The sequence below is a fragment of the Cryptosporidium hominis genome (assembly GCF_000006425.1).
Source record: "Cryptosporidium hominis TU502 chromosome 4 CHRO014115, whole genome shotgun sequence".
In the NCBI taxonomy this organism is placed as follows: Eukaryota; Apicomplexa; class Conoidasida; order Eucoccidiorida; family Cryptosporidiidae; genus Cryptosporidium; species Cryptosporidium hominis.
Window position 1 is genome coordinate 245 of NW_667408.1, and position 25,850 is coordinate 26,094.

At 30.8% G+C, this 25,850-nt stretch overlaps 18 protein-coding genes and 1 non-coding gene across 19 annotated transcripts in view; 9 read left to right on the forward strand and 10 right to left on the reverse strand.

Moving 5' to 3' along the window:
• Window positions 1-1,044, reverse strand: part of Chro.40299 (hypothetical protein) — a 1,062-nt gene extending 18 nt beyond the window's left edge. The window contains one exon of the mRNA XM_662521.1: window positions 1-1,044. This exon is cut by the window's left edge and continues 18 nt beyond it. Within this exon, the coding sequence (XP_667613.1) occupies window positions 1-1,044 (1,044 nt within the window).
• Window positions 1,045-1,409: 365 nt separating this feature from the next.
• Chro.40298 (MGC13096) lies at window positions 1,410-2,240 on the forward strand. Its single annotated transcript, XM_662522.1, has 1 exon — window positions 1,410-2,240. The coding sequence occupies one exon, from the start codon at window positions 1,410-1,412 to the stop codon at window positions 2,238-2,240; it is 831 nt and encodes a 276-aa protein (XP_667614.1).
• A 282-nt stretch (window positions 2,241-2,522) lies between these two features.
• Chro.40297 (hypothetical protein) lies at window positions 2,523-4,403 on the reverse strand. Its single annotated transcript, XM_662523.1, has 1 exon — window positions 2,523-4,403. One exon carries the CDS (start codon window positions 4,401-4,403, stop codon window positions 2,523-2,525), a length of 1,881 nt encoding a protein of 626 aa, XP_667615.1.
• Window positions 4,404-4,508: 105 nt separating this feature from the next.
• On the reverse strand, window positions 4,509-4,883 carry Chro.40296 (hypothetical protein). The annotated part of the gene is made up of 1 exon (XM_662524.1): window positions 4,509-4,883. One exon carries the CDS (start codon window positions 4,881-4,883, stop codon window positions 4,509-4,511), a length of 375 nt encoding a protein of 124 aa, XP_667616.1.
• Window positions 4,884-5,282: 399 nt separating this feature from the next.
• Window positions 5,283-5,756, reverse strand: Chro.40295 (hypothetical protein). The annotated part of the gene is made up of 1 exon (XM_662525.1): window positions 5,283-5,756. The coding sequence occupies one exon, from the start codon at window positions 5,754-5,756 to the stop codon at window positions 5,283-5,285; it is 474 nt and encodes a 157-aa protein (XP_667617.1).
• A 372-nt stretch (window positions 5,757-6,128) lies between these two features.
• Window positions 6,129-7,103, forward strand: Chro.40294 (hypothetical protein). The annotated part of the gene is made up of 1 exon (XM_662526.1): window positions 6,129-7,103. The coding sequence occupies one exon, from the start codon at window positions 6,129-6,131 to the stop codon at window positions 7,101-7,103; it is 975 nt and encodes a 324-aa protein (XP_667618.1).
• A 26-nt stretch (window positions 7,104-7,129) lies between these two features.
• Window positions 7,130-7,813, reverse strand: Chro.40293 (hypothetical protein). Its single annotated transcript, XM_662527.1, has 1 exon — window positions 7,130-7,813. The coding sequence occupies one exon, from the start codon at window positions 7,811-7,813 to the stop codon at window positions 7,130-7,132; it is 684 nt and encodes a 227-aa protein (XP_667619.1).
• Window positions 7,814-8,090: 277 nt separating this feature from the next.
• On the forward strand, window positions 8,091-9,128 carry Chro.40292 (UDP-glucose 4-epimerase). Its single annotated transcript, XM_662528.1, has 1 exon — window positions 8,091-9,128. The coding sequence occupies one exon, from the start codon at window positions 8,091-8,093 to the stop codon at window positions 9,126-9,128; it is 1,038 nt and encodes a 345-aa protein (XP_667620.1).
• Window positions 9,129-9,310: 182 nt separating this feature from the next.
• On the forward strand, window positions 9,311-10,357 carry Chro.40291 (glycerophosphodiester phosphodiesterase -related). The annotated part of the gene is made up of 1 exon (XM_662529.1): window positions 9,311-10,357. The coding sequence occupies one exon, from the start codon at window positions 9,311-9,313 to the stop codon at window positions 10,355-10,357; it is 1,047 nt and encodes a 348-aa protein (XP_667621.1).
• A 16-nt stretch (window positions 10,358-10,373) lies between these two features.
• On the reverse strand, window positions 10,374-12,818 carry Chro.40290 (RIKEN cDNA C130070J12 gene). The annotated part of the gene is made up of 1 exon (XM_662530.1): window positions 10,374-12,818. The coding sequence occupies one exon, from the start codon at window positions 12,816-12,818 to the stop codon at window positions 10,374-10,376; it is 2,445 nt and encodes an 814-aa protein (XP_667622.1).
• Window positions 12,819-13,027: 209 nt separating this feature from the next.
• Window positions 13,028-13,101, reverse strand: trnN. Its single transcript has one exon. It is a non-coding gene; the product is annotated as a tRNA-Asn (tRNA).
• A 21-nt stretch (window positions 13,102-13,122) lies between these two features.
• Window positions 13,123-14,619, reverse strand: Chro.40289 (involved in processing ITS2; Ynl182cp). Its single annotated transcript, XM_662531.1, has 1 exon — window positions 13,123-14,619. The coding sequence occupies one exon, from the start codon at window positions 14,617-14,619 to the stop codon at window positions 13,123-13,125; it is 1,497 nt and encodes a 498-aa protein (XP_667623.1).
• Window positions 14,620-15,099: 480 nt separating this feature from the next.
• On the forward strand, window positions 15,100-17,748 carry Chro.40288 (phospholipase C, delta). The annotated part of the gene is made up of 1 exon (XM_662532.1): window positions 15,100-17,748. One exon carries the CDS (start codon window positions 15,100-15,102, stop codon window positions 17,746-17,748), a length of 2,649 nt encoding a protein of 882 aa, XP_667624.1.
• Window positions 17,749-18,927: 1,179 nt separating this feature from the next.
• Window positions 18,928-19,149, forward strand: Chro.40286 (hypothetical protein). Its single annotated transcript, XM_662533.1, has 1 exon — window positions 18,928-19,149. The coding sequence occupies one exon, from the start codon at window positions 18,928-18,930 to the stop codon at window positions 19,147-19,149; it is 222 nt and encodes a 73-aa protein (XP_667625.1).
• Window positions 19,150-19,398: 249 nt separating this feature from the next.
• On the forward strand, window positions 19,399-20,460 carry Chro.40285 (farnesyl pyrophosphate synthase). Its single annotated transcript, XM_662534.1, has 1 exon — window positions 19,399-20,460. The coding sequence occupies one exon, from the start codon at window positions 19,399-19,401 to the stop codon at window positions 20,458-20,460; it is 1,062 nt and encodes a 353-aa protein (XP_667626.1).
• Window positions 20,461-20,464: 4 nt separating this feature from the next.
• On the reverse strand, window positions 20,465-21,670 carry Chro.40284 (26S proteasome AAA-ATPase subunit RPT3). The annotated part of the gene is made up of 1 exon (XM_662535.1): window positions 20,465-21,670. One exon carries the CDS (start codon window positions 21,668-21,670, stop codon window positions 20,465-20,467), a length of 1,206 nt encoding a protein of 401 aa, XP_667627.1.
• Window positions 21,671-22,384: 714 nt separating this feature from the next.
• Window positions 22,385-23,077, reverse strand: Chro.40283 (hypothetical protein). The annotated part of the gene is made up of 1 exon (XM_662536.1): window positions 22,385-23,077. One exon carries the CDS (start codon window positions 23,075-23,077, stop codon window positions 22,385-22,387), a length of 693 nt encoding a protein of 230 aa, XP_667628.1.
• Window positions 23,078-23,449: 372 nt separating this feature from the next.
• Window positions 23,450-24,271, forward strand: Chro.40282 (hypothetical protein). Its single annotated transcript, XM_662537.1, has 1 exon — window positions 23,450-24,271. One exon carries the CDS (start codon window positions 23,450-23,452, stop codon window positions 24,269-24,271), a length of 822 nt encoding a protein of 273 aa, XP_667629.1.
• Window positions 24,272-24,808: 537 nt separating this feature from the next.
• On the forward strand, window positions 24,809-25,630 carry Chro.40281 (hypothetical protein). The annotated part of the gene is made up of 1 exon (XM_662538.1): window positions 24,809-25,630. The coding sequence occupies one exon, from the start codon at window positions 24,809-24,811 to the stop codon at window positions 25,628-25,630; it is 822 nt and encodes a 273-aa protein (XP_667630.1).
• The last annotated feature ends 220 nt before the right edge of the window (window positions 25,631-25,850 follow it).

The following is a 25,850-nucleotide window of genomic DNA, read 5'->3' on the forward strand; positions in this document are numbered from 1 at the left end:
AAATAAGCATGCCCTCAAAAACCCATTTAAGTACCAAATTGTAAATTCTCCAAACAGAACTATAGTGGAAGTATTATGTACGCAGTGTGCAATATAGCATGGTAAAATATTTGTGAACTGATTTACTACATCTTCGTCATAAAGAGATTCAACAGTATTATTTTTTATCAAATAGAAAATATTTGGATTACTTACTTCTTTTTTAAAATTAAGTGTAATGTTCTTCAGGATGTATAATATCATTCCAATAAATTCTAGTTGTCTAGTTGTAATGCATGAATTTAGTACCCTGAGCCAAGCAATAATTAATCTGTCTCTAATGGATGAATCTTCGAAACAAATAATTTGATTTAAAAGTAGTTGTATTGTGATATGTCCCATTAAATAAATAAACCAATTATTTTCCCTTGGCAAGTCAACACAAACAGGAGATTCTGCTACATTTATATGCTTAGAATTCAACTTAATAGCTTGAAGAAATGAAGAGTAAATATCAATGCTTTGTGAATGATTACAACTGTTTTTCGAAAATTTCTTGTATTTCAAAGCTGAGTTTAGTTTATTTATATTCATTATGGTTTCGTTAACAAATACCATATATAAATATTTGTTTCCATTCGACAATAGCTTCAAAATGGTCAGAAGCGATGAGACACAACAATAAATCATTTCATTGTCATTTGATCTCTGAAAAAAAACTTCATTTTCTTCATTTACATTTAAGTAGGGTAAGAAAAAAAAATTTTTAGTAAAAATTTTACTTATAAGCCTGTAAAAAAATTGAATAAGGCCATTCGAGGGAAAAACAAGATGCCCAAAGTTACAGCATAAGCCTTTTAAGGATGAGTTAATGCCTTTAATAGTTTTTAATCGCGTATTAGTGCTACTTTCCCCGAATATAAACTCGCGAATACTATCAAGTAAATATTTACGTAGGGCACCGATACATTCACTATGAGAGTCGATAAACTCATCTAAATTTCTATTTAACTCCTCCACGCTAATGAATGTATCAATAATATCTACCAATTCATTATTATTCATACTAGACACAACTGTTCACATTAATTTACGTATTTTATTTATTTATTATTTTTTAAAATGCTAAAAAAATAATCAACACACAATCGCGCGTTTATTTTGTTTGTCAAATTTGAAATATTTTAAATAAAAAATGGCAGTGCTCGGATACCTTGGTAGAGAAATTAAAAATGAAGGTAATCTGAAGGAATATCTGGAAGTAGATAGCAAGTTGGGTGGTTACCCAGTAAGTTATTTTTTTGGAATAAACCAAACAATTTAATATACTTAGGATTTTTTAACTAGAGAAATTAAAGTCAATTGTGAAAAATGCAGCCTACCTTTGAAATTTATATTACAGTTGTAAGTTAAATAAATTATTTATAACTATGGAAACTATATTGAATTTATTTTTCAGGAATACTCCATATTCAATTGTTAAAAGACGAGTTATATATTTGTTTTATTGTGAAAATAATTATTGTAGCATGAATTGGGCTACTTTTAGGTCCTCTCTTGAATCAAATTCACTCAACGCAACTGAAAGTTTTCCAAATAAGGAAAGTGGCATTCTAACTGATGATTGGCTTCAATCAGCAGGTATAGATATTAATACATCAGTTATAAATCAAAATATTCAAAACGATTCAAAAATAATTGAAAATTTATTTAGTAGGAAATTGGACCGAAAAAGTTATTTGATCAAATATATATCAGAAAGTGATGTTGATAATAGTGATATCAAAATTAAATTTTTGTTGGATTCTTACATTTCTAATGCCGATAACGATCCAATTGAAATCGAAAAATGTTCAGACTCTGATGTCTCATCTGATAAAAGCGATAACGAACATTTAGATCCATCTAATACTGAAGAAAGTTGCTATATATTTGATAAGGATAGATATTTGCACAATTTTTCTTCAGAAATCTCAAAATTTCCAAGACAAATAATTAGGTATTGCTTCGGTGGTACTCCTCTTTATTCAGAAAGTCCGAAAAAAATAAATATTCCAACTTGTAAGGAATGTGGTTCAAACAAAGTCTTTGAATTTCAAATAATTTCTTCAATAATATACGAGTGGGAAAACTTGTTTGGAGAAAAAGATATTTTCTGTAAATGCAGTTCTGAATGGTCAACAATAATAATATATACTTGTTCTAAAGATTGTAATACGGAATTTTCTGAAGAGACAGCAATTATACAGTACTTTATATAAAACTAAAATACATTAAATGAATTATTATAACACAATTGTGAAAATAGGCATCACAAAGAAATAATAAGCCATCCAATAACCCAATTTAAACTAAGATTGTACTAAATTATATAATTATTTTAGCATTAACAAAAATTATATCCCAAAGTTTGATTTTATTGAAATTAATCCTCGAGAAAAAAATGCATAGGAGTTATTTATTAAAGATAGTTATCTAAGTTTATTCGAATATTCCAATGTTAATTCTAATTAGGATGATTAATTTGAAAAAATTTCAATTGATCAATGCGTCTGAAGTGCTTTACTTTTTGAAATAGGAGAAATCCTACTTGAGTTTAATTTGACATCTCCTGACCAAAATGGAAGACGCGTAATTCTAGATCTATTCGTATCTATTACAGTAAATGGGCCAACAAGTTCTCCATTTATGTGTGTAAAGTAATCAGTACCAAGGATTGATACATTTTTTATTCTAATCCAGTCTCCATATGATAATGGTTTTTTATTGTTAATAAAATAATCTCTTAACCCAAAGTTATGATTTTCAGAAACATAAACAACAAATACTTGATCATAATTATTTTTCATTAGGCTATCTAAATTAATCCTTTCACATTGTTTATGCTCTGTTACAATAAAACATAAATTTTCTTGTTTAGGGAGTTTCTTTTCTATTTGAAACTTGTTATTTTCAGAAGTTGGTTTTTTAAAAAAATCAGATAGAATACAAATATCGTGAATAAATACAATAATATCTCCAAATTGTCTGTTGTGATTTTCACTTGAATTTGAAAGGTATTTAAGCGTTTTCGTATAAGGAGAAATGGAAAAGAAAGGAAAATCATGAAACAATTCATAAAACCATCTTTGTAACTTTAACAATCTCAATGAATCATCTTTAGTAAAAGTTGTTCTTTGCTGATTTCCCCCTACTTTTATAGCATTTTCTACTGTGAAATAGCAATCTTGGCTATCAAAAATCTCTTCATCCGATGAATACTTGGAATATATACTTTCAATGTCTAAGTCATGAATGGACCAAACACGTATAGAAGTATTTTTTACATTACATGGCAAATCAATGTATTTCTGTTTTGAAATTGTTGGTTCTACTCTATGGACTCTTATAATATCTCCAAAATTGATAATTGGAAGAGTGTTTGCATCACCTTCGGTAGCTATTTCTAGAGAAATTGTTGGGAAGTTTGGGTTTAATCGTGGCCGATTTTTATAATTATATATTCCTGAAAGTAATTCATCAAGAATTGAAATTGAATAACTATCCATTGGAACTAACTCAATAACAGAAGGATCAATTAGCGTTACATTCAAAAAAATTTGCGAGGTGCGTGAACCGCATCTTTTTATTGGATTGTTTCCAACTTCTAATACAACGCCATAAAGATTTACGCTAACTTTGGGAATAATATCAGACAATCTGTCAATATATGAATATTGAATGGTTTGGGGAACATTCTTATAAGCACTTGATGCCTTTCTTTTTTTGAGGATGGAATGATAAATTTCATTGCTTTTTTTATAATCTAAGTTATTGGTAATGCAATTAAATTGCTCAAAACTTCCATTGAAATCCAAAGATTCAATAACTGAAGAAGAATTTTGATTATTCATACCAATTTCTGTAGGTTCCAATTTAGTCCTGTCATTGTATATTCTTGCCCATGCAGGAAGATAAATATTGCCTTTACTACATAATACTGCTGCGTGAGTTAATACTGCAGGAATATGTTCAAAACCGCTCCTCCAGACAACCATTGAGGAATTTCTCTTCGAAACTGAAAACTCATAAGTTATGCTATTTTTATTTTTAGAAACGTATCCACCAAAAATTTCAATTACATCGCCTGTATTAACAAATGAACATGCAGTTGACCATTCATTATAGAGTGATATATCAAAGTAAATAATTTGGTTTTGATTCTCAGACAATGTTTTCGTTACGGGGGAAATCTTATAAAGTCTATTACTATTTGTAAGCTGGGCAATTATTTTAAAATGTTCAGATTGATTAGTTTTTGAGTCCAAATTAATATTATCATTTTTGGGAACATTAAACACACTTGTTACTGAAACAAGATAGCCATTAGATGAGAAATTAGAACTCGAAATTGTTCTATTTCTAACTTTAGTCCCCTTTTCCATACATAAAACTTAATAAAATAAATAAAATGCTTACAAATATTGAAAAATAAAAATTATTTAAGCAGAAAAATTAGCGCTTGTATTTCGTAATAAAAAAAAATCTAGTTAAAAAAACCGAACTTTTTTAACAATTTTTTTCGACCTTCTTTTTCTCCTGAGGAGTTTTTGTAATCTTCTGCCATAGTAAGCATCGTTGGCAGGTGGAATCTCTATTAACCCCCTCCTATAAATATTAGAAACGATATCTCTAGAAAATGATTTATCTTCTATGTGCAACTTTCTTAAAGACCCATTACTTGATTGAATATCAACTTCCGACAAAGTTCCAATTGGATTTTCCTTATGGGTGTTCCTTCCTATTTTAATCTTTGACAAAACTCCCAATCTTCTCGCAGATTCTATTTGCTCTTTTAGAATCGTCAAATAAATCCTTCTGTTCTCTAGATTACAGCTAAATTCGTCGATATCTTGAATTAACATATCTAAAAAAAAAGTATATTAATTGAGAAAATAAATTATTTATACTTACCCATATTTTGAACGTCTTTATTTAGTTTCTTGATTTTTGTCTTTTCCTTGTTAAACATAAGTTCTTTTTTTCTTCGGATTTCTCTATTTATCTCGGATTTTTTTTTCCTAATTCCATTGTTTTGTTGACGAGAATATGAATTATTATCTATTTCATCTTTAGTATCACTGACTAATTCTAAATCAGCAATAGAGTCAAGACCCAAAACTTTACCATTTAACAAAGAATTTACCAAGTGATATTTTTGTGGCTCTGTTAGTTTTATAACTTGATCAGATTCATAGTAACTTGAAATAAATGAATTAACTAAAGAAGCAGGAAAGGCATTATTTCTACCATTAGCGTTTATGTTATAAAACGGAAGATGATCTAAGTAACGCATCTTGCCTATCAGGCTCTGATGGATTGATTGATTGACCGGAATGAGGAATTTGAATAGAGGGACCTTTGATCCTTAAAAGTTCGCCTGGATAATTCATTCTACTGTTTACACTTTTCGAAGTTGAAACTGAGCTTCCCCAAATATCGAGTTCATTTGGATTGAGGTTACGAACCTTCTCCAAGGGCTGCTTGGACATACTTGCATCAGCACCATCCTTGTTAAAATACTTAAGCTTGCATCTTTTTTTAATAGTATCACAATTTTTTTTTTTACGATCCAAGTTACTTCGTGAATTAAAAAGTATCTTAGTATCAAAAGTAAATAATTTACCAGAATTTAAACTATCATCAATATTCTTTTCAATAGATCCTCTTTTCCAAACATCATTTTCATCTTGTAATTTGATTTTTCTAAATTTCTTTTTGGGCTGCACCATTGTCATAAAGTAGAGAAAAATAAACTCTACTGGCGCTAATTAGGGAAAGGTGATATATTCGAAAAAAAAAAAAAATTCTTTGAAATAATATACTTCATACAAAGAAATTCTAAATCTTTTGCCGAACATTTCATGTAGCAAACAAACATTAGAAATATAGAATTAAGAATTATGTTTTCAAGACGTTTGTTTAATGTGTAATAAAATATTTTGAAGTTTTTTACTATTGTTATAATAAGTTTACGTTGTAATTCATGTCATTTTGCCAATATTTTATCTTTCTTCCGATTTTATAAAATATTTTGAAAAAAAAATATTTATTACTGCGAGGAAAACTTTGCCGGGAATATTTTAAGGTAAAAAAAAATTTAACTTGAAATGTCAGAGTCACTCGAGAATAATGATGCATACATATTTAAAAGTAACCAAAGGAAAAACTTTAATGATATGATTAAAATATTTAGGGGTAAGATACTAAGTAAATCTGATCAGTTAAATAATAAACGGAATAGTATTAATTGTACTTCGTCAACTAAAAAAATCAGTGAAAAATTCATATTTGAAAATTCCGACATAAATGATGACAAAGATTCTCATATAAATATTGCTCATTTAAGTAACAGGCTTCAATTACGCTCGATGAAAAATGAATTTGAAGGTGGAGAGATTATTAATTTAAAGCGTATTTTTAATTATTCCAGACCCAATAGAAATTTTTTTAGACGAAAAAAATCAGAAGAAAAATTGGAAATTCAAGAGAAAAAACTAACATCCAAAGATTTATTTGAGCGGATTGAATCTGCTCGAGATATGGGCAGAGAAAGAATTAAACGAGCAAATTTCTACTATAATAAACTATTGAGTTATGTTAAGTATTATGCTGTTGATGAGGCTTCTGAATTTATTATAAATGATTTGAGTAGGAGAGAAATATATTTACTAGTTGAGCATGACTTTAAACACGTTTTTTCCGACGATCTTCAAGAAAAAAGTCTACAAGAAGTCTATTCGCAAGTTAGATCCAAATTATACAATAGCGCCATTGATAATAAAGGTATTCCATTAATGTTTGAAGAGATTATAGATGAAAAACTCTTTGAAACTAAAGAGGCAGAGGAAGACTTCAATTTTGATTTTTTGGATTCATTTTCAAATTTAAAATTGCAAAGCGATGAGAATCTAAATGCATTTCTAAATTCTATAGGAACCAGCAATGCATTTGTTGAATTTTCAATTGAATATTTGCTCTCTAGAACATGTAACGTATCTCTTGAAGTAAACAGAACTGTAGTTGACTGTATTAAAAAAGACATAATTGATATAGATACTGGAATATACAAAAAGGGGAGATAGAGAATTATTTAATTAGTCAAGCAACTCTAATACTTGTTTCTAATACAATTTGAATTTTTCTGTAAATAATGTAATAAATTTGGATTTCTGATGCTTAACAGATTTGAAATTTCTAAGAATCTTCCTTCCATTAATGCAACTTTACTTTTCATAAAGGAGTATCTAAAAGAAATCGAGTTTCTTATAATTTCTTCTGGAGTCTGTTGAAAGTCAATGGAAAGCAGTTCTAAAAATTTATATTCCATAACTTGAATAAAAGTTAACTTTGCACTTCCATCAACTCTAAGGCAAAACTTTGCAAAACATCCCAATTGATCTTGGATAGTATTATTTACTATTCTGCAAAATGTTTCTGTGAAGTCGCTATAGTCACAGACAAGATTTTGCACAACCTTCAGCTCGTTAAAATCTGAGACTGAAAAATCGCGTGTGTAAAAAAGAAAAAGATCATTATCGCATGTTATTTCAAATCTTATAGTGTCAGGGAGCGACTTCGTTCCTTTTATCATTACCCTAAAATTAATATTCTCCGTTGTTCCAATTTCTTCCACATCGTCTGAATCTATTAATCTAATTTCAACAGGGCAAGTTCTTCTATATACAACATTAAAACCGCCTGATAGTGTTGGGTCGGCTTTTTCTAGCTCTGAATAATCAAAGCTATCTAAAAATATCCTTTCCTGATCAATTCTTTTCTCCTTATTAATCATCTTTGAGAAGCTTTTAGAACGAATTTTTAATTCATATTAAAACTTAAAATTATCTTATTTTTTAGATATTTATTAATATCATTCCAAAAATATTAAATGAAGTTTCTTTGTTCTTAATTTTTAATTAATTTGAAGTTTACTTTTCATCACAAAATAAAATTCAGATTTTCTTTTTTTTTCGAGCATGTTCAGGGAAAATGATGTATTCACAGACAATGCGAAAAAAATATTATGCATAGCACAGCGCACACAAATATTTTTCACTATATTCTAAAAAATGAGTAAAAGCGAGATAAAAATTTTATGTACAGGTGGAGCCGGCTACATAGGTAGTCATACCGTAATAGCTCTTATTGAAGAGGGTTATTCTGTTCATATACTAGATAATTTTTCAAATTCAGACCCCGAAGTTGTAAACAGGATTGAAAAAATCACCAAAGTTAAGGTTCCTTTCTTTGAAATTGATATTAGAGATAAAGAAAGAATGTTAGATTTGTTTTTGAAAGAGAGGTACAATGCTGTGATTCACTTTGCAGGACTTAAGGCTGTTGGAGTTTCTGTTTCCCAACCATTAGAATACTACGAAAATAATGTTGTCGGAACTATTAGATTACTAGAGGTGATGAAAGAAGCTAATTGCAATATTTTAGTATTTTCCTCAAGTGCAACAGTTTATTTACCAAAACCTACACCTCTTTTGGAAACTGACCCATTAGGGGCATCAAATCCATATGGCCAAACAAAGTTCATGATAGAACTTATGATGAAAGATATTTACACTGCATCCAAAAATACAAAATTTTCAATACTAAGGTACTTCAATCCCGTTGGCTGCCATCCATCTTCCTTAATAGGTGAAGACCCGGAAGAGCCAAATAACCTACTTCCATATATACAACTTGTATCAATTGGAAGAAAAGAGAAATTGTTCGTTTTCGGCAATGACTGGCCAACTCGGGATGGAACAGGAGTAAGAGACTATATTCACGTAACTGATCTAGCAAATGGACATGTCAAGGCTCTCGAAAAATTATTGAATTTAAGCAACACGGACAAAACTCTAGATATTTATAATTTGGGTTGTGGAAGCGGGATTTCCGTACTAGAAATGGTTAAAAATTTTGAAAATGCTAGCGGGAAACAAATTCCTTATGAAATAATAAATAGGCGTCCTGGAGATTTGGCGAGTGTAATTGCTGATCCATCAAAAGCAGAAAAGGAGCTAGGATGGAAGGCGAAACACAGTATTTTTGATGCATGTAAGTCTGCTTATGATTGGCAATTTAACAATCCAAACGGATATTCTAAAAAGTAGCTACTATTTGTAATAAACGTTATTGCTGTAAGGTTTAGATTGGCCATTTGATTATTTGAGATAATAATTTTGTTCTTTAACTTTAACCAAATTATTCCAAATTATTCTAATTTATTTATTTATTTTTTTTTTTTTTCAAGTCCTGGCGCAAACCTTGGCTGATAGTTTTTGCAATACTTTAAATGCCTGGTATTTATTTAATTATTTTCTACATGATGGTGAGGGCAAAAGCAAGTCTTCATTTAGTTGCTCATAGAGGCGCATCTTATTTCGTGCCAGAAGAATCCTTAGCTGCATATTCTCTTGCAGCAAAACATGGAGTGAATTTTATTGAATGTGATGTCGTCTCAACTAAAGATGGTGTATTGATTTTGAGGCACAGCCCAAACTTATCCGAGTCTACAAATATTGATGATTTGATCGAATTTAGCCACCTCAGGAGAACAGAAATCCTTTATGATAATAACAGTAATGATGCAATCACGGGTATATTTTCATGGGATCTTACATATGAAGAAATCAAAAGAATCAAATGCACTCATGAAAAGAAATACAATAACAGAAATCCAGGTCTAAATGGAATATATGATATACTTACACTAGATGAGTTCCTGAAGTTTAGTGTTTCTGGGTTCGATGGCAATTTCCCTGGATTATATATTGAGATTAAATATCCCACTTTACATGAGAGAAAAGGAATTGATAACATTACTGACAAATTACTAGATGCATTGGATAGATTTGGCATTAATAAAAAGACTGATGCAGTTTATATTCAAAGTTTTGAGCCATCTAATTTAGAATATATACGCGCTAAGAGTGAGGTAAATTTGGTACAACTTTTAACTAGAGATAGTGAAAACAACTTTGTATATGCAATTGAGGATGTGGAAAATGGTGGAGAAATGAAATATGTGACTTGCGATATAGAGTACATTTCGAAATTTGCAAATGTTGTGTCTCCTTATAAAGAGGACTTGATCGATCTAACTAACACTTCAAATAATACTTTGCCTAGCTCAAGCCACTTTGTTTCTAAAGCACATGAACTTGGTCTAATTGTTGTACCGTATACATTTAGACCAGAGTCTATATTGTCGTACTTCAAAGATATTTACGAAGAATACGACTATTTTATTAAAACTTTAAAAACAGATGGTTTGTTCACTGACGACTCTCAAAGTATTATGCAATACGTAAATAATACTGGTACACAACTTTATGAGTGACGCCCCTCCTCATTTATCAAAAAATATTTGGTAAATCTGCAAATTCGATTTGCTGGTCTTTATGAGCCCAGTATTTATGATTGAATTTCCAATTAAATTTTCCGGTAGAATCATCTAATTCCTTGGAAAACCATTTTGGAGAATAATCAGCTTCGCCATTTAACCTTTTTTTTGCGTTTGCTCTTTGCTTTTCCTCGAGCCTTCTCTTCTCTTTAATTGCCCACTCAATATGTCCATTTTCATATGCTCTCTGATCTGGCCTGTACCTAGAGTCAGTGCAAGGCATATTTACACCAGGTATATTAATATCATACTGTGGTGAAATTTCGTTGAGTTCAAATGTCATTTCAGCGAACCCAAAGAATTTTTCGCTCTGGAAGGGCTTAGCTTCGGCTACCCATGCTGTCTTGCGAGTTGAAGGGATAGATTCAATTTTATCCCAAATTGACAGTAAATATAAGCAACTTGTAGGAATTATATTTGAACTTGTCTCAACTGATTCCCCGTAGAGTTTATAATTTTCTCTCTGTTTAATTACCTTTTCTGAGTCTAAGTTTGATTTAATGAAGATATTTTCTTTAGTAAACTCTTGATCAAATTTACAAGATTCATACCAAATCTTAGTGTCCCATTTCCCTCCTATTTTATAGATTGGTTTTCCATACTTATTAAACACAAGTCCTTTAATATTAAACAAATCATTACTAAACCATCCACCTTTCTGATATTCGATTAATGAAAATTCTAAAGTTTTTCGATTTATTATAGTGCTAATCCCCACAATTTCTATCCAAAGTTTACCAAATATTATATTGTGAATGAGTAATTTTGGTCGGTTAAAGGTGTAATTATCACCTTTATCATTCAGTATTACATTAACATTTCCTATCACAGTAAGCTCTAAGCTTTGACCTGTAAAACGAGATTTATTTCCAACTTGTCCCCATACTGAATACAAGGGATTATTTGTATGCCCAATTTTTGGAATTTTGTCATTAATATTTGTTGGATGATGCTCAACATAAAATGCTGTAGTAGGAGGATGGTGGCCTACTTGTTCGGCAATAAATCTAAAACCTCGATGGGAAAATTCGAAAGTTTCGCCAAGCAAAGGGTTGAATGGTTTAAATATCCTCCCAATTGAAGATACATAAGGAGTAATAGAAAATATAGTTATTTCACGAAGACGATCTATACTAGAATCGTAAAGGGACGCATTCTCTAGTATAGATGAATACCTAAAATCTTCTGCAAGTCGTTGTAATAATGATGTTGGTTCATTGAACTGAATTGGAATTGTTATTCGTGAAATATCCTTCGTTATAGATTCCTTTATGGATGCCCACAAATTAAAGCGTGGCTTTTGTTGAAGAAACGGTAATGTCATACGATATTTATATGGGTTCTTTTTCCAAAAACAACAATGACATTCATCTTTTTTAGGAAAGATATTGGGAGTATTCAATGTTTTCTCTGATTCAGTATCATTTTCAAAATCTGAAAAAGCATCATAAAATATTTCTTCTGTCAATTCAGAGGCGTGTAAGTCTCTATTGCTTTTAATACTAATTTTTCCAATATCCTCTTCTGTATTTATTAAACTGAATAGCGATGAATAAATATCGCATTCATGAAGTTTAACTAAATTAATATTGCATGTTTTCTCGAAAACCGTATCAATTAATTTGTCGAAATATTTGGTGATGTTATTTTTGCTAGATTTAACTCTCTTCTCTGAAATTTCGTCTAAAATCAAATTTCTTGTTTTTATTAGCTCATATAATAAATTCGTTAAAAAAGGAATGTTACGAATGTTAAGCGAATCTTTATATGAAATAGATGAATTACGAGAATTTATTTTGTTAAAAAACAATTCTTTCCCAAGAAGTGCTTTTGTGTTCATAGAATAAATTAGAGAATTTATCCAAGCAAGTTTTGATTCGAGTGAACATGCTTTCAAATGCAAGTCACTATTTGAATCACTGGGGTATCTCAGCGAAATTCGATTACATTTACTCGAATAAATGTCGATGTAGCAAGATTTGTTTGGTATATTAATTTTCCTGATTTTTGAACCCTTCATATAACATAAAATTCCAGGGTAAAGTCTAAAATACCTCGGTTTCCAAGTGTTTACCATATTAGTCCATTTATGTAGCCAACCTTCGATTATTGGCTGCTCATATTCAATAGAATGATCTTTATTCATAGCTTTGGATAGCTGAGAGACAATATTCTTATTTTCTTGAACGAAAGCCTTTGAGTGGTCTGCTTTATTTACATTAATATTTGAACAAAGTTGATTTTTCTTTCTCAAGGTTGATTTATTTAATTTTCCTAACTCTTCATATTTATTGGTGGGTAAATTAAAAAGTTCAGGAGCATCACTCATTATTTTCCAGTTATAAGACAAGCTACCAAGTCTATCATTTATTTTTTTTGATTGCTCATTAACCAACATAAATTAGCATGTTAGTTATTTTATTTCAAAAAAATTATTTGAATCCCCCCAAATCTAAGTATTAAAACGGATGCGAGGGGTTAAAAACTGAAATTTTGAAATCATAAACCCTTTTTAAAATCAATGAATTCCTGCAATTTATTGTTGTTAACAAGAATTTAACAGATTCCAAAAAACATGAAATAAAAATTAAAATTTGACTAAAAAAACGCTCCCGGACGGAATCGAACCGTCGACCCTTCGGTTAACAGCCGAATGCTATAACCGACTAAGCCACGGAAGCTCACGTTTGGAGGTGATTTGTTTAATGTCTAGAGAGTTTTAGGTATTTTTTTCTAAGTAACATTCTTAAGTATTGCTTTCTGGAAAATTTACCTATACTACAGCTCTTGATAAATTTATACTTAATTTTTGGTAGACTTTTAAAATTTTGACTTGCGACTTGAACTTTTTTTTCTTCTTCAGCTTTTATAGTTTTAATTTCTTTAAACTTGGAATAGGGAATAGTACAAGTTCTCAAAAGCTCAAAGTTATTATCATGGATACTATAATTTGATCTCAGCTTTGATGATTCCAGAGAAATGCATTTTTCAACTGCAAGTTTGATCATGTTATTATATTCACTCGTAAAGGTACTATTTTTCATTGTATTCATTTGGCTTAAACGCTTTTTAGAAATGCCATTAAAAGTTAGCAAAGACATATTTAAATAACAAATAGCATCTGTTCTGTTTGAAAGATGATAAATTTCATTTTTTATGTCTGCTCTCCTATCTTTAGTTGGGATATTAACCCCCATTACATTAGAATACTTAGAAATATTCCTTTGTAAAGGTTTGAAAATAGGAATAGATAAAGATAAATAACTGATTGACAAATTAGTATTCAAAATAGACAGTATACCATCTCCAAATTGAGGTAGTTGAGCAATGCATGACCCCGTTGTTATATCCCAAATTCTTACTCCATCATTTGCGGATGAGAATATTTTATCCTTAGAGCAAATGCAAGCTTTAACAGGCCCAGAATGGCCAAATAACTTGGAAATACAGCTATTCAGAGTAGGTATACTGTCATAATATATTTTATAAATTATGCCATTTCCACCTCCTATGAAAACTAATTTACCACATTCTGAGGAAGTACAGGAGTATAATTGAGTCGAGAAATTTAGGTTTGCTAAGGGTTTTTCAGATCTGAATGTAAGAAAGTTTAATGAAAAGTCTCCTCCAATGGAAATAATAGATATATCCGAAAAGCTGTTTGTCAAATTTAAGGGAAAGAAATCATTTATTGAAGCAGAGTGAGCATTCCATTTAATGAGTGGTTTTGGAAAAGTTAAGGAGTTGTTGCTTTCAAGTAATTCACTAGTCAGAAATGCTTGTATATAGCAATCATCACTACATGTAACCAATATTGAATTGCCTTGTATCAGCTTTATTTTATTTATAGGTTTATAATGCGGAAGCCAGCAATTTAAAAGCTGCCCTGTGGTTATTACCCAAATGTAAACGGTTCCTGAAAGACCACCTGCATAAACAATACCACCATCATCTTGAAACTCGCAGCATTTTATTATTTCAGGAAGTGAAACTCTGTAAATTGGATCGCTTTTATTGCTCCATATGTGTAAAGTTGATTTGTTTGCTTGGAAGCCAGCAAGATATTTTGTAGAATTACCTATATAGGAAACACTAAACTTGGATGCATTACAATCCTTGAATGTTTGCGATACAGTCCCAGTATTTCTATCAAAAGAATATATGCCATTATGATTTGAAACAAGAGTTATTCTCTCCATTGAATAATAACGCTAAAAGTCAACAAATAACCAGACAGAGGCGCGCAAGGATAAGTAGTTAAAAATCTTTTAGACGATTAAAATGGAAAATGTAGAGTACTATCAGCCTCCAAAAATCAGCAGTTCATTTTGGAGTTCCTATTGTATTCTCGTTAATTTATGCACAAACATGGACGGTAGCAACAATCTACGTTGATACTGTGGCATTGTGCAATAAAACTATAACTTCAGAATGCGCAAAATGTCTCATTGTACAGAATATTGTACTCAATTGAAACACGGATAAAGCGAATCATCATCATTATAAAATATCTACATATAAAGAAAACAAATAAACAAATAATTAAAATACTAAGAAGTAAAGGAAAGTATTTTGTACGGAAGAATGTCTTTTTTGGCGGCACAAATATTCCTACCGCTGTAACGCTACCTGCCGTGCAAATTACGATTGCATGTTAAGTTGCTCGCAATATAAATATAATGTTTCGGCCGTTGTTAGATTGTAATGGAGAAATTAGCATTAATAGATTGCTCGGAAGTCAAGATCTATCCGAATATGTAATATCCGTTCGCACATTTGAGGATGTAGTAAACAAATTGAATATAGTTGTAAGTGAAAGACTCATGCAATTGCTTCATGAAGTTGATGTAGATATTGCACTAGATACATGCAAAAGTGGTTCTTACCTATATAAATATCCGCGTTCTTGTATTGGTAGTAGACGCTTTTCAAGATATAACTTTGAAATTGACCTAGATTCTGGATGCGTAAAGTGGTATAAAAAAAAAACTTTAATTTGTTCTAGAAAAGTGGTATTTATTCAGACTTTATATCTAAATGATGTAAACCACATTCTTCCAGGATCTGATAGTGACTTTTGGAGGTCAAAGAAATGTACAAAGAAGGAGTATATCAATTCTAATTTTGGGATTGAACTAGTAGTAATAGGAAAAAGAAATAAAACACTAAGACTTTTATGCGCAAATAAAGAAGAATGGAAATTTTGGATGGTCGGGCTATTAGTAAGTCATGCTCTTGCTCAAAGAGAGAAATTAGTTTCAAAAATTAAAGGAACAAAAAAAATTGTTGATGCTAAACATTTTTACACTCACGACTACATCAGGCGTCAATGGGAACTTTCAGATTTAGATAACTCTGGTTCAATAAGCTTCTCAGAGTTAATGCGTTTAACAAAGAGATTGCAGATGCCAGTATCTAAAGATTATACTCACGCTCTCTTTTGTGAATATGATAATGATAATAATGGTGCACTTGATTATAAGGAATTTAGAAATTTGTTAACTCAGCTTTTAATACTCCCTGAGTTGCGTGATTTATTTGATGAATATAAGGATCCAGATACAAATGTTATGAGTGCGAATAAATTTCGTAATTTTCTGATAGATGTTCAAGGAATGGATCCGTCAAACTCATTAGAATCACTAGTTAATGCTGTATTAAATATGAAAGAACCGTTTATTGAAAGGGGTGGTATTACTGAAATTGGGTTCAATATTCTAATGTCTTCAGAATTTAACTCCGCATTTGATCCATTAAAAAGAGATGTATATCAATCAATGGATGAACCTATTTCACACTACTGGATAGCTTCGAGCCACAATACATATTTAACTGGCGACCAACTAACTTCAAAATCCGAGATTGGACAATATATAACTGTATTACTTCAAGGATGTAGATGCGTAGAGTTGGATGTTTGGAATGGCCCAGATGGATTACCAATTATTTACCATGGCCACACTTTAACATCTAAGGTTTACTTTGAAGATGTAATTCGAGCATGCAAAGACTATGCTTTCCAGATATCTCCATATCCGATTATTTTATCACTTGAAATGCATGCATCTGATAAACAACGTGAAAAGGTTGCGGAAATAATATTGAACGTATTAGGCGATTCTCTTTATATTCCCCCAAATGATGGGAGTGATAGACTTCCCACCCCAAATGAACTTAAGTATAAATTTCTTGTCAAAGCTAAGGTCCCAAAAGAAGATATTAGTTTTGATTTAAGAGCAGGGGTTATTAATGAAGATAATGAAAAAAATGATCTAAACCCAGACATATTAGAAATTGACCTTGAAATGTCCAATAATACAGGGATTAAAAATGAAAAGCAAGCCTTGTCTTACAATCAAAATCAGACTAAGAGGAGATTATATTCTAGTCTAATTTCCCTTCCAGGAAATGCGATACAACTGTCCAATTTTGAAAATCGAAGAAGAATGAGCATTGGTTCTCTTGTTGAAACAAAATTTCTGCGCTTTGCGAAAGACTCAAGTATGAGCCTTGCAAAGTTCCATCAAGATCATCTATGTAGAGTTTATCCATCAGGTACACGTATATCGAGTTCAAACTATAATCCTTTAATACCATGGTCATACGGAGCTCAGATTGTCGCATTGAATTACCAAGCAGTTGGAACTGCTTTATTATTGAATGAAGGGAGATTCAGACAAAATGGTGGCTCAAAAAGTGGCTACGTATTAAAACCAAAAATGTGCCTAAAAAAGTGCTTTGATGGACGGGTATTCGATCCTATGAACCCTTTAGAAACTTTAGAGCTCTTTGATATCCCTCCTGTTAGAGTGTGTATCCAAATATTATCAGCTCACCAGCTCCCTGACAATCTATCGCAGTTCTCACGTGGAATTGCAGGCCTAATATCTGGGAATAAACTTTCACCATACATTACTATTTCTGTTTTTGGAGGGCCCAGCGAAGAGTTCAAGTCATACAGAACGCCTGTAATAAATAATAATGGGTTTAATCCAAAATGGGAAAACTTGTCTCCATTTACATTCAATGTTCTTTGCCCAGAAATTTCGATTATTAATTTCGAGGTTAAGTCATCAGATTCGATACAGTCTGAATTTATTGCAGCAGCTTCAATTCCTGTTTCATGCCTTAGACCTGGTTTAAGGTGGATACAACTATTTGATGCAAATTTTATTGATATCCAGTGTTGTGGGATCCTTGCGAATATTTCTATAACAACAGAATTACCAAAAACATATGTGTTGTCATCAATTTTAACGGGAAACAATGGAAGTTCATCAACAAATCTACAAGAAACATTGCAACAGTTTAGAGGAATTAAATTTTGAGTTATCTACTTTGTTGATTTGGGAAAATTTATAATTTTTTTTTTTTTTCAAAACGTTAAATAAACAATTCACGTCATTTAATTGTATTTAATAATCTATGAAATTCATCAACATTTCAAAAAACATTAAAAGAACATTTATTCAACACTAAATGTTTACTTGAAATCATTTATTGAATATTTTACATCGTAGGCTTATCTGAGATACTATTAAATTCTGGATTTGAGCCTCCCGTAGCAATCATATGGTAAACTGTTATTCCAATTAAAGAAAGTGCCAAACCTGCTGTAAAAAACCAAATTGAAGAAATTGTAACAAACGTCTGAACATGCAAAATTTTTAGTTTTTTTAGTTAATTTTCAACATACCGTCCACCAAAGTGCAGGCGCAGTGCTTTGACAAACTAAAGAAGTATTTACCTAAACAAGTAATCGAATAATTATAATGAATTTTCAACTTACCCAAACAGTCCCCATTGTGAACCAAAGAAAACTTGCCAAAAACATTATAGATTCACCTATTATTGCAAAACTTCTTTTATATAATGTATTTCTTTGTATTTAAGACGAACTTACTTTTGCCCAAATGTGGATTCTATTATAGCCATAAGCTTAGAAGCAGGATAGGACTAATTTATCATTAATGAAGAATTACTTATTATTTAAATTTCTTACCAATAGTATTGCACCAACGAGCCATGCCTTCAACGGTGTGTCACAAACTTTCCCAAATGAAACTGCGAGCACTCCTGCATATAACACATCTATTGTTATAAAGATGACCAAAGATAATTTTCTTAGGTCGCTTTTATGCTTTCTAAAATTGAATTGAGTTTCAGGTACCATAAATAACCATAAAAATTCAAAGAATAGTTCTAAATGTTTTAACAACGGGAAATTAACTAGTAATTGCATGTCGCATGTTTATATTGCATGCTATTTAAACATGCTTTAATTGATGTTACAAATGTATCTTATTCATTTTGATGAAAGTTTTAAAAATTTTAGTTTTAAGTTTGGATTTACTTAATTTTTTTTTTCATAACAAACATTTAATTCAAACAAGTTCCATAATTCCTACGCGTTTTATTTACATTTAACATTTTTTTTAATCAATTATTTTGCGCGAAAAGATTCCATTATTCAATTATTTTTTTTAGCTTATATTTTTCAGTTATAAATGCCAAACTTTCAAACACCCATTAGGAATGCCGAATTAAAAGAAAAAAAGAGAATTAGTTATTCTTTAAGCAGCCACAGAAAACAAAATTTGCAAAAGTTAATCAATGAAAGAAATAGTCTCGAAAAAAATGAAGTTATCAATAAATTAGGTGGATCTTTAAAAGCTACATCTATTGAAAGCCAGATAGTATGTTTAGAAAGAGGTAAGTTATTTGGTTAGTTTTATCTGTTTCACTTTTATTAATATTCGAAGATCAATTGGTTGATTTGATATTGGCTGCATGTGCCGATTATCCTGAGTTTTGTAAAAAAGTAAGTTTATTAATTTAATAATAATTTCTACTCACAAAAAAAGGTAAACAAAAAATATCTAGATTCTCTTTCATCTATTAAAAATAAAGTTTATTGATTCAATATTTTTTGCTCTTTGCACGATAATTATTTAACCCCTCAATTAATTTTCAATAAAATGAATGATTTGCAAATAGAATATGATTATACGGATTTCATTAATTATTACGATAAATTTAAAGTAATAATATATAATGTTTTAGAAAAATTACCATTAAATGATGAAATAAGAAAACCGGTAATCGAATATTACTTAAACTGTATTGATTATAACGTAAAAAAAGGCAAGCATATTCGTGGAAAAATTTTAGTGTTAATCTCAAGTTTAAGTTCAGCATATTCAAATATAAAGAGAGACTCCATTTATTTGTTAGGGTGGGTGGTTGAAGCAATACAAGCATTGATATTAATTGCGGACGATATTATGGATTCTGGTAAATTTAGAAGAGGAGCGCCTTGTTGGTATATTGTTCATGGTCAATCGAATGCAATTAATGACATTTTTTTCCTGAAAATGTTATCACTTTCACTGATCTTTGAGCTTTCTAGTGTATTCGGGGATGATATTGTTATGAAAATCCAGAAAATATACAATGAATCTATTTTTTTTACGGTATTGGGCCAACATTTAGATCTGTCATATTTTGATTTATCCAAAGTTGACAAAATATCCGAAAGATACTTTTCAATGGTAGAAATGAAGACTTCTCGCTATACGTTTTATATGCCTGTATTTTTTGGCTTAACACTTTCTGAAATTCAAGTTTCTTCAGCACAATTAAACTTGATTGAAGCTATCCTCTATAAACTGGGCGAATTCTATCAAGTGCACAATGATGTTTCTGACTACTTATTTAATGATAGCAATGCCGATGATATTTGCAGGTTTAAACTTACATGGCCACTGCAAAAATCGCTTGAAATTGCTGATGAAGAAATGAAACTTAAGATTTCTGAAAACTATGGAAAAAATAGTTCGGTAGTAAAAGATTGTTACAATTTATTAAAAATAAATGAGCATTATTTGGAATATCAAAGGAATGCATTGGATTATTTAATTAAATTAGTGAAAGATATTACCGATGATAGTTTACAGAAAGTATTTATTCACCTGATTCACCAAATTTCAGAACTAATTACAAATAGTCGATCAAATGCAGATTCAAATAACTCATTATAAAAAGCTATACACTATAGAAATCAAAATCTCTATCACTCTTTTTTACGTGTATCTTCCATCCCTTTTCAAAATCCTTAGGTAGAATAACATATCTATTTTTCCTTACAGCTTGCATACCAGCCTCTTGAGAGATCGCGGCTATATCAGCTGCAGATATTTTTTCTGGTCTGGAGACATATTCTTCAAGATCAACTTCTTCACTCAAGTTCATCTTTGCAGTAATAGTCTGGAATATCAATCTCCTTTGTCTTCTATCAGGTAATGGAAATTCTATTTTTCGATCAAGTCTACCGGGCCTCAATAGCGCAGGATCAAGGGTATCTGCTCTGTTAGTCGCCATAATTACTTTTACATTCGTTGTTTGGTCAAATCCATCCATTTGGTTTAAAAGCTCGAGCAAAATACGTTGAACTTCCCTATCTGCCCCAGTTTGTGCATCAAAACGTTTAGTTGCAATTGAATCTACTTCATCAATAAACACTATTGCTGGGGAGTTTTCTCTTGCCAAACGAAATACGTCGCGGACCATCCTTGGGCCTTCACCCAAATATTTTTGTACAAACTCCGACCCAACGACTCTAATAAACGTGGCTGTTGTGTGATTAGCAACAGCTTTAGCAAGCATAGTTTTACCAGTTCCAGGAGGTCCATATAGAAGCACTCCAGTTGGAGGATCAATTCCTATTTGTTGATACAATTCTGGACACACAAGCGGCAACTCAACGGCTTCTCGTACTTCTTGCTTTTGAATATCCATCCCTCCAATATCAGAATATGTTACGTCAGGTTTTTCCTGCATTTGAAGCATTTGAATACTAGAATCTGCTTCAGGAGGAAGAATATCAACTATTGCATGACTGTGCCTATGAAGCGCGACTGACGCAGGTGGTTTAAGATCTTCTCTATTGATTGTACTAAGAACCCTAACATAATAATTTGAGCCTGCTGTAGAAGAAACAATTCCGTATCTGGAATCTATCATTTCAAGGAATTGCCCAATAACGAGCGGAACTGATTGAATACGTTTGATTTCCTCCTTCGCACGCTGGAATTCACGTTTCAAACCTTTTTGTTCATCTTTGATATAATCTTCTTGAATACTCAAAAAGTTGAGTTCTTTCTCAAGCTCCTTAAGGCTTCCATACAGATATTTTTCACAGTCTGTATTGCCAGACATAATTGTTTGCGACTCGCCCAGAGAACATGCCATCCTTTAACAAAAATAAACTATTATGAAAAAAACATTAAAAAAACAACGCCCGCTAATATTGTGGGTTCAGCGGTTCGAAGGAGATCAATACAACTTAGTATTGTATTTTATTGTTCAGCCACAAAAGGTGTTTTATTAAACGCTTGGAAGTTAAAAAATTCGACATATGAATCGTAGTATTACTTATTACCCATTAATCAATAATTATTATCGTTTTAGTATTGCCTATTTCGCAGTCTTTTAATTATTAAAATAGGTTTTGTTCGAGTAAGCCTCACAAATACACAAAATTTAACAAATTGACAAATTAATTATTTTACTAAAAACCTAACTTATAAGTTATAAAAATCCATCTTGGATATCAAAACGCTGATTTTTTTTGACTATTTCAGTTTCACGAGTGTTATTAACGGTTTGGAAGAACTGTTGTGACTCAGAGAGTCAGAGACCGCCATCAAAAATTAGGTGCTTTGCTTGATGAATATAATTTTATGCAGTTTATATTTAGCTTCTGCTGTATTTCTATAATTCGAAAAAATTCTTTCCTTAACTTGATGGATAACGTCCTTAACCGTGTAATATAGCCACGAAAATATCTTTGTATAACGATCGCAGATTTATGCTCTTTCATAATTATGCGGAATTACTTTGTAATTACAAACTAAGTGAGGCGGATACAAAAATTTGCATTTGTGTTTCCTTAATAGTCAAGTATTAAATATTTCCTTTTTTGCATGTTTGGATATCAAGATTTGAAATATAGTTTTTGATAAATAATTTTTCAATTTCTTCTTCGGAGACTTTTGTGCTCAAATATCTTTTGATAGCCATCAATATATAGACCAACCATGCGAAAAGTGAATAAATTACATAAATTGTTCCATAATTAGTTAATACCGATCCAAATGGAACCATGCACTTATTTGTGAATGATTTTCTTGAACTTCCAGATATTAGCGTCATTTTGCTGTTATGATTTTCATTGGAGCGGCCAAATTCTTGGTTCTGAATATAAAATATTAAGTCAAAGGTATTTAAGTTATACGATTCTTTATAACAACAGTTGCATAGAATTATATGGCATTCGTCGAATTCAAAAAAATATCTAGCAAGAGTTATATCAGGGGTGTTATGAAATTTAACGGTAACTATGTCTTTGCTTATAAAGCAAAGCACCTTTTGTACATCTGTAGTATTCGAACTAGCATAAATCTTTGAATCGCCTTCCTCCGTGTTTTTTCCAGCATTTTTTAGTAAATTTAATAAAATTTCTGGCGTGACTCCATTAAAAACACGCACTAATGAGTTAATCCTTATGGAATTAAACACGTATTGTTTATGGTTTTTTTTAATAAAGATTTCTATGATTGAGAAAATATGATTCTCTTCATTTCCAATATTAGACATCGTGCTAAAATTCACTTCCGTTCAGCTAGAGTCACTCCTTTACCTAGAATATTTATTTAAAAAAATTTTAGCATTAGTGAGATAGTTACATTTCGGACAAAAAAAAAGCTATTGCACGCTCTTTAAGAGCTTGCCCCCCCATCCCCACCCAAACTATAATTCCCGGTGATATATTATCAATTATAATAAATTTTACAAATAAGATGCTCAGAATCCGAAAGTTCCTAAAACTGTCAAAAACTACTCGAAGCTGTCATAATTAACTTTAATAGTCGTGATGTGAAATATCTATTGCAAAAACTAAGGCGGGAATTCCTCAGATTTAAATCTATGTTGACTATGACATTAGATTTTGTAAAATAAAAAAAAAAAATGAACATAAAGTTATTATCTTTCCGAATTCTGTTATTACTAAGCACTATTTCATATGCCTACTCAGAAAAGAAAAGACAGTTAATGTCGGATTCTGAAATTATTACTTCTATTAATGAAAATATATCTCTCTTATTAAAATTCGAAAGAATTATTTTTACTAAAAGAAGCGATCAGGCAAAAAAAAAGTGCAATATCGCTTTAAAAAATCTAAAAACTTTGAACTCTGCAACAGAAAGTAGAAATATACAGATTAATCCTTTAACGAGTATCACTCTTAATGGTATAATTTGGCACTCAGATCCTTGCAGCAATCCCGATCAAATGATCAAACATATTGAGCTGTATAATCTAATAATCCATAGCAAAACATTTAGTCAAATATCTGATCCTAATCAAAAAAATAATAGTGAACAAATAAATATGGGCACCTTTAACAAATTTTTTTCCCCTCGAAATAATGGGTTAAAAAACGCTGTATTTAGAAGTAATACAATTTCAAACACATTGATCAAGAACAAAACCCATACTAAAGCAATTTCACAAGGGATACGATCAAAAATGGACTCTTTAATATCAAGCGGAGATGATAATAACTCTTCAATTATTGATTCAACTTTTAATTCCACAAATATCCTAGATGCAAGTGAAAAAATAAATCCTTGTTCTCAAAACAAAACTATCGATAATAGTTACGCAACAAAAAAAACTATTAAAGAAGAACTTGAGGAATTGGCAAAGATGAAATCCGTTTCTAGTAAATCTTCAACAGGGTTTTCTGATTCTCTCAGTAAAATTTTATCAGAACGCAGTGTTTCGTAAGCATAAACAATAATCAATTATTTAGTGCATTATTAAAAGTCTTACTGCCAATTCATTATATTAAGAATTACCAAATAATTTCTTGGCGGCATATTGCTTAATGTTTAAATCTATAATTGTTATTTCATTAAATTTTTTGTTATTTTATGTGAATATAAATGTGATGATATTTCCTTTATTATTGCTACTATTATTATTAATTTCTGTAGACTTCATTCAATGTGAAGACTTTGAGAATAACAAAGACAAAATATTTAAGGCGAAAGCTACAAAAATAAGTCAATCTAATAAATACAATAAAATTGAAAAAGCAAGTTCTGTGTCAAATTATCTAGAAAATAGCAAAGAATCACTCAAAAAATTAATAGAACAGCAAATTTTCAGATTCTTAGTTTGGGTGAAGTATATGCATTGAGGGAAATTCACGAGCTTGAAGGAGCGAATAAATTAATTCAGGGGTCTGCCCCTTCTCTGCAAAGGTTAACGTATAGATCGATTTTTGGAAAAGAAACTAGTGGCAAATTAAGATTAATTTGCATGAATCCTCATCATTTGTCAATAGGAGAAAGGCTAATAATTCAAAGCAGTAGATTTTCTTTTTTTGTAAATCGCAATCAATTTTTAAATGTGAGATCCCAAGTGTCACATATTTCTATAATGCAAAATAAACATGATAATGACTTAAGACGTGCTTTAGAGGGATTGATATCAAATGCTGAAAAAACTAGAATAAATAAAGAAAAAAGTCAAATAAATGAGTTAGATTCAAAACAAATTAAAGAAAAGAAAAAGTTAATTATCCAAGAAGACTTCGTAAAAGGAATAATCGATGGCATTAAACAAGAACAAGACCTACTTAAAGAGAAAAAGCTAAGTTCAAATTCGGTTGATCTAGTAATTCCTCAGCCACCAAATAAAAGTTCAGATTTAGACTTTGAAGACAATGATCAAGATACTGTCAACGATTTCAAAAATAGTACTGCTTCTTCACGAAGCCTATTTGAACATTTGAGAATCCCCGATATTGAAGATAATTTGCCTACAAGTAATCGTCTTAATGGAGAGAAAACTCCCAGAAAACTACCTCCAGGAGCAGAATTGGAGTTGGAAGAATTTTTTGCAAGACAATCTAAGAGAACTTCTGGTAAAAATAGTCCAAGAGCAAGTTCTGGATACGGTAACAAACGATTGATATCAAGTAAGTATAATAGATCAGCAAAAGATGGTAACCCATACAAACCATCTGTTAGTACAAAAAATAATGTCCCTTATCTTGTTGCTACGAGCCATATGGCTGGTGCTGATAGACAATTAATTGGTGAAATATTGGGTGAATCCAGTAGTAGCTTATCACAATAAACGAGCCTGGTAATTTTGATGTTAGATATATATCTTCGCCTGAGTAAGGAGATAAATAGATTAGAATCTTACAAAATAAAGTAATTTCATCGCCTTTGCGCATTTAATTACTGAGATAAATTTAATATTTTAAAGTCTAATAAAATATTTTTCATGAGAAATTTGAAAAAAAATGAATATCATTCGAACTTATTTGTATTTGCCATAAGGTTCATAGTTT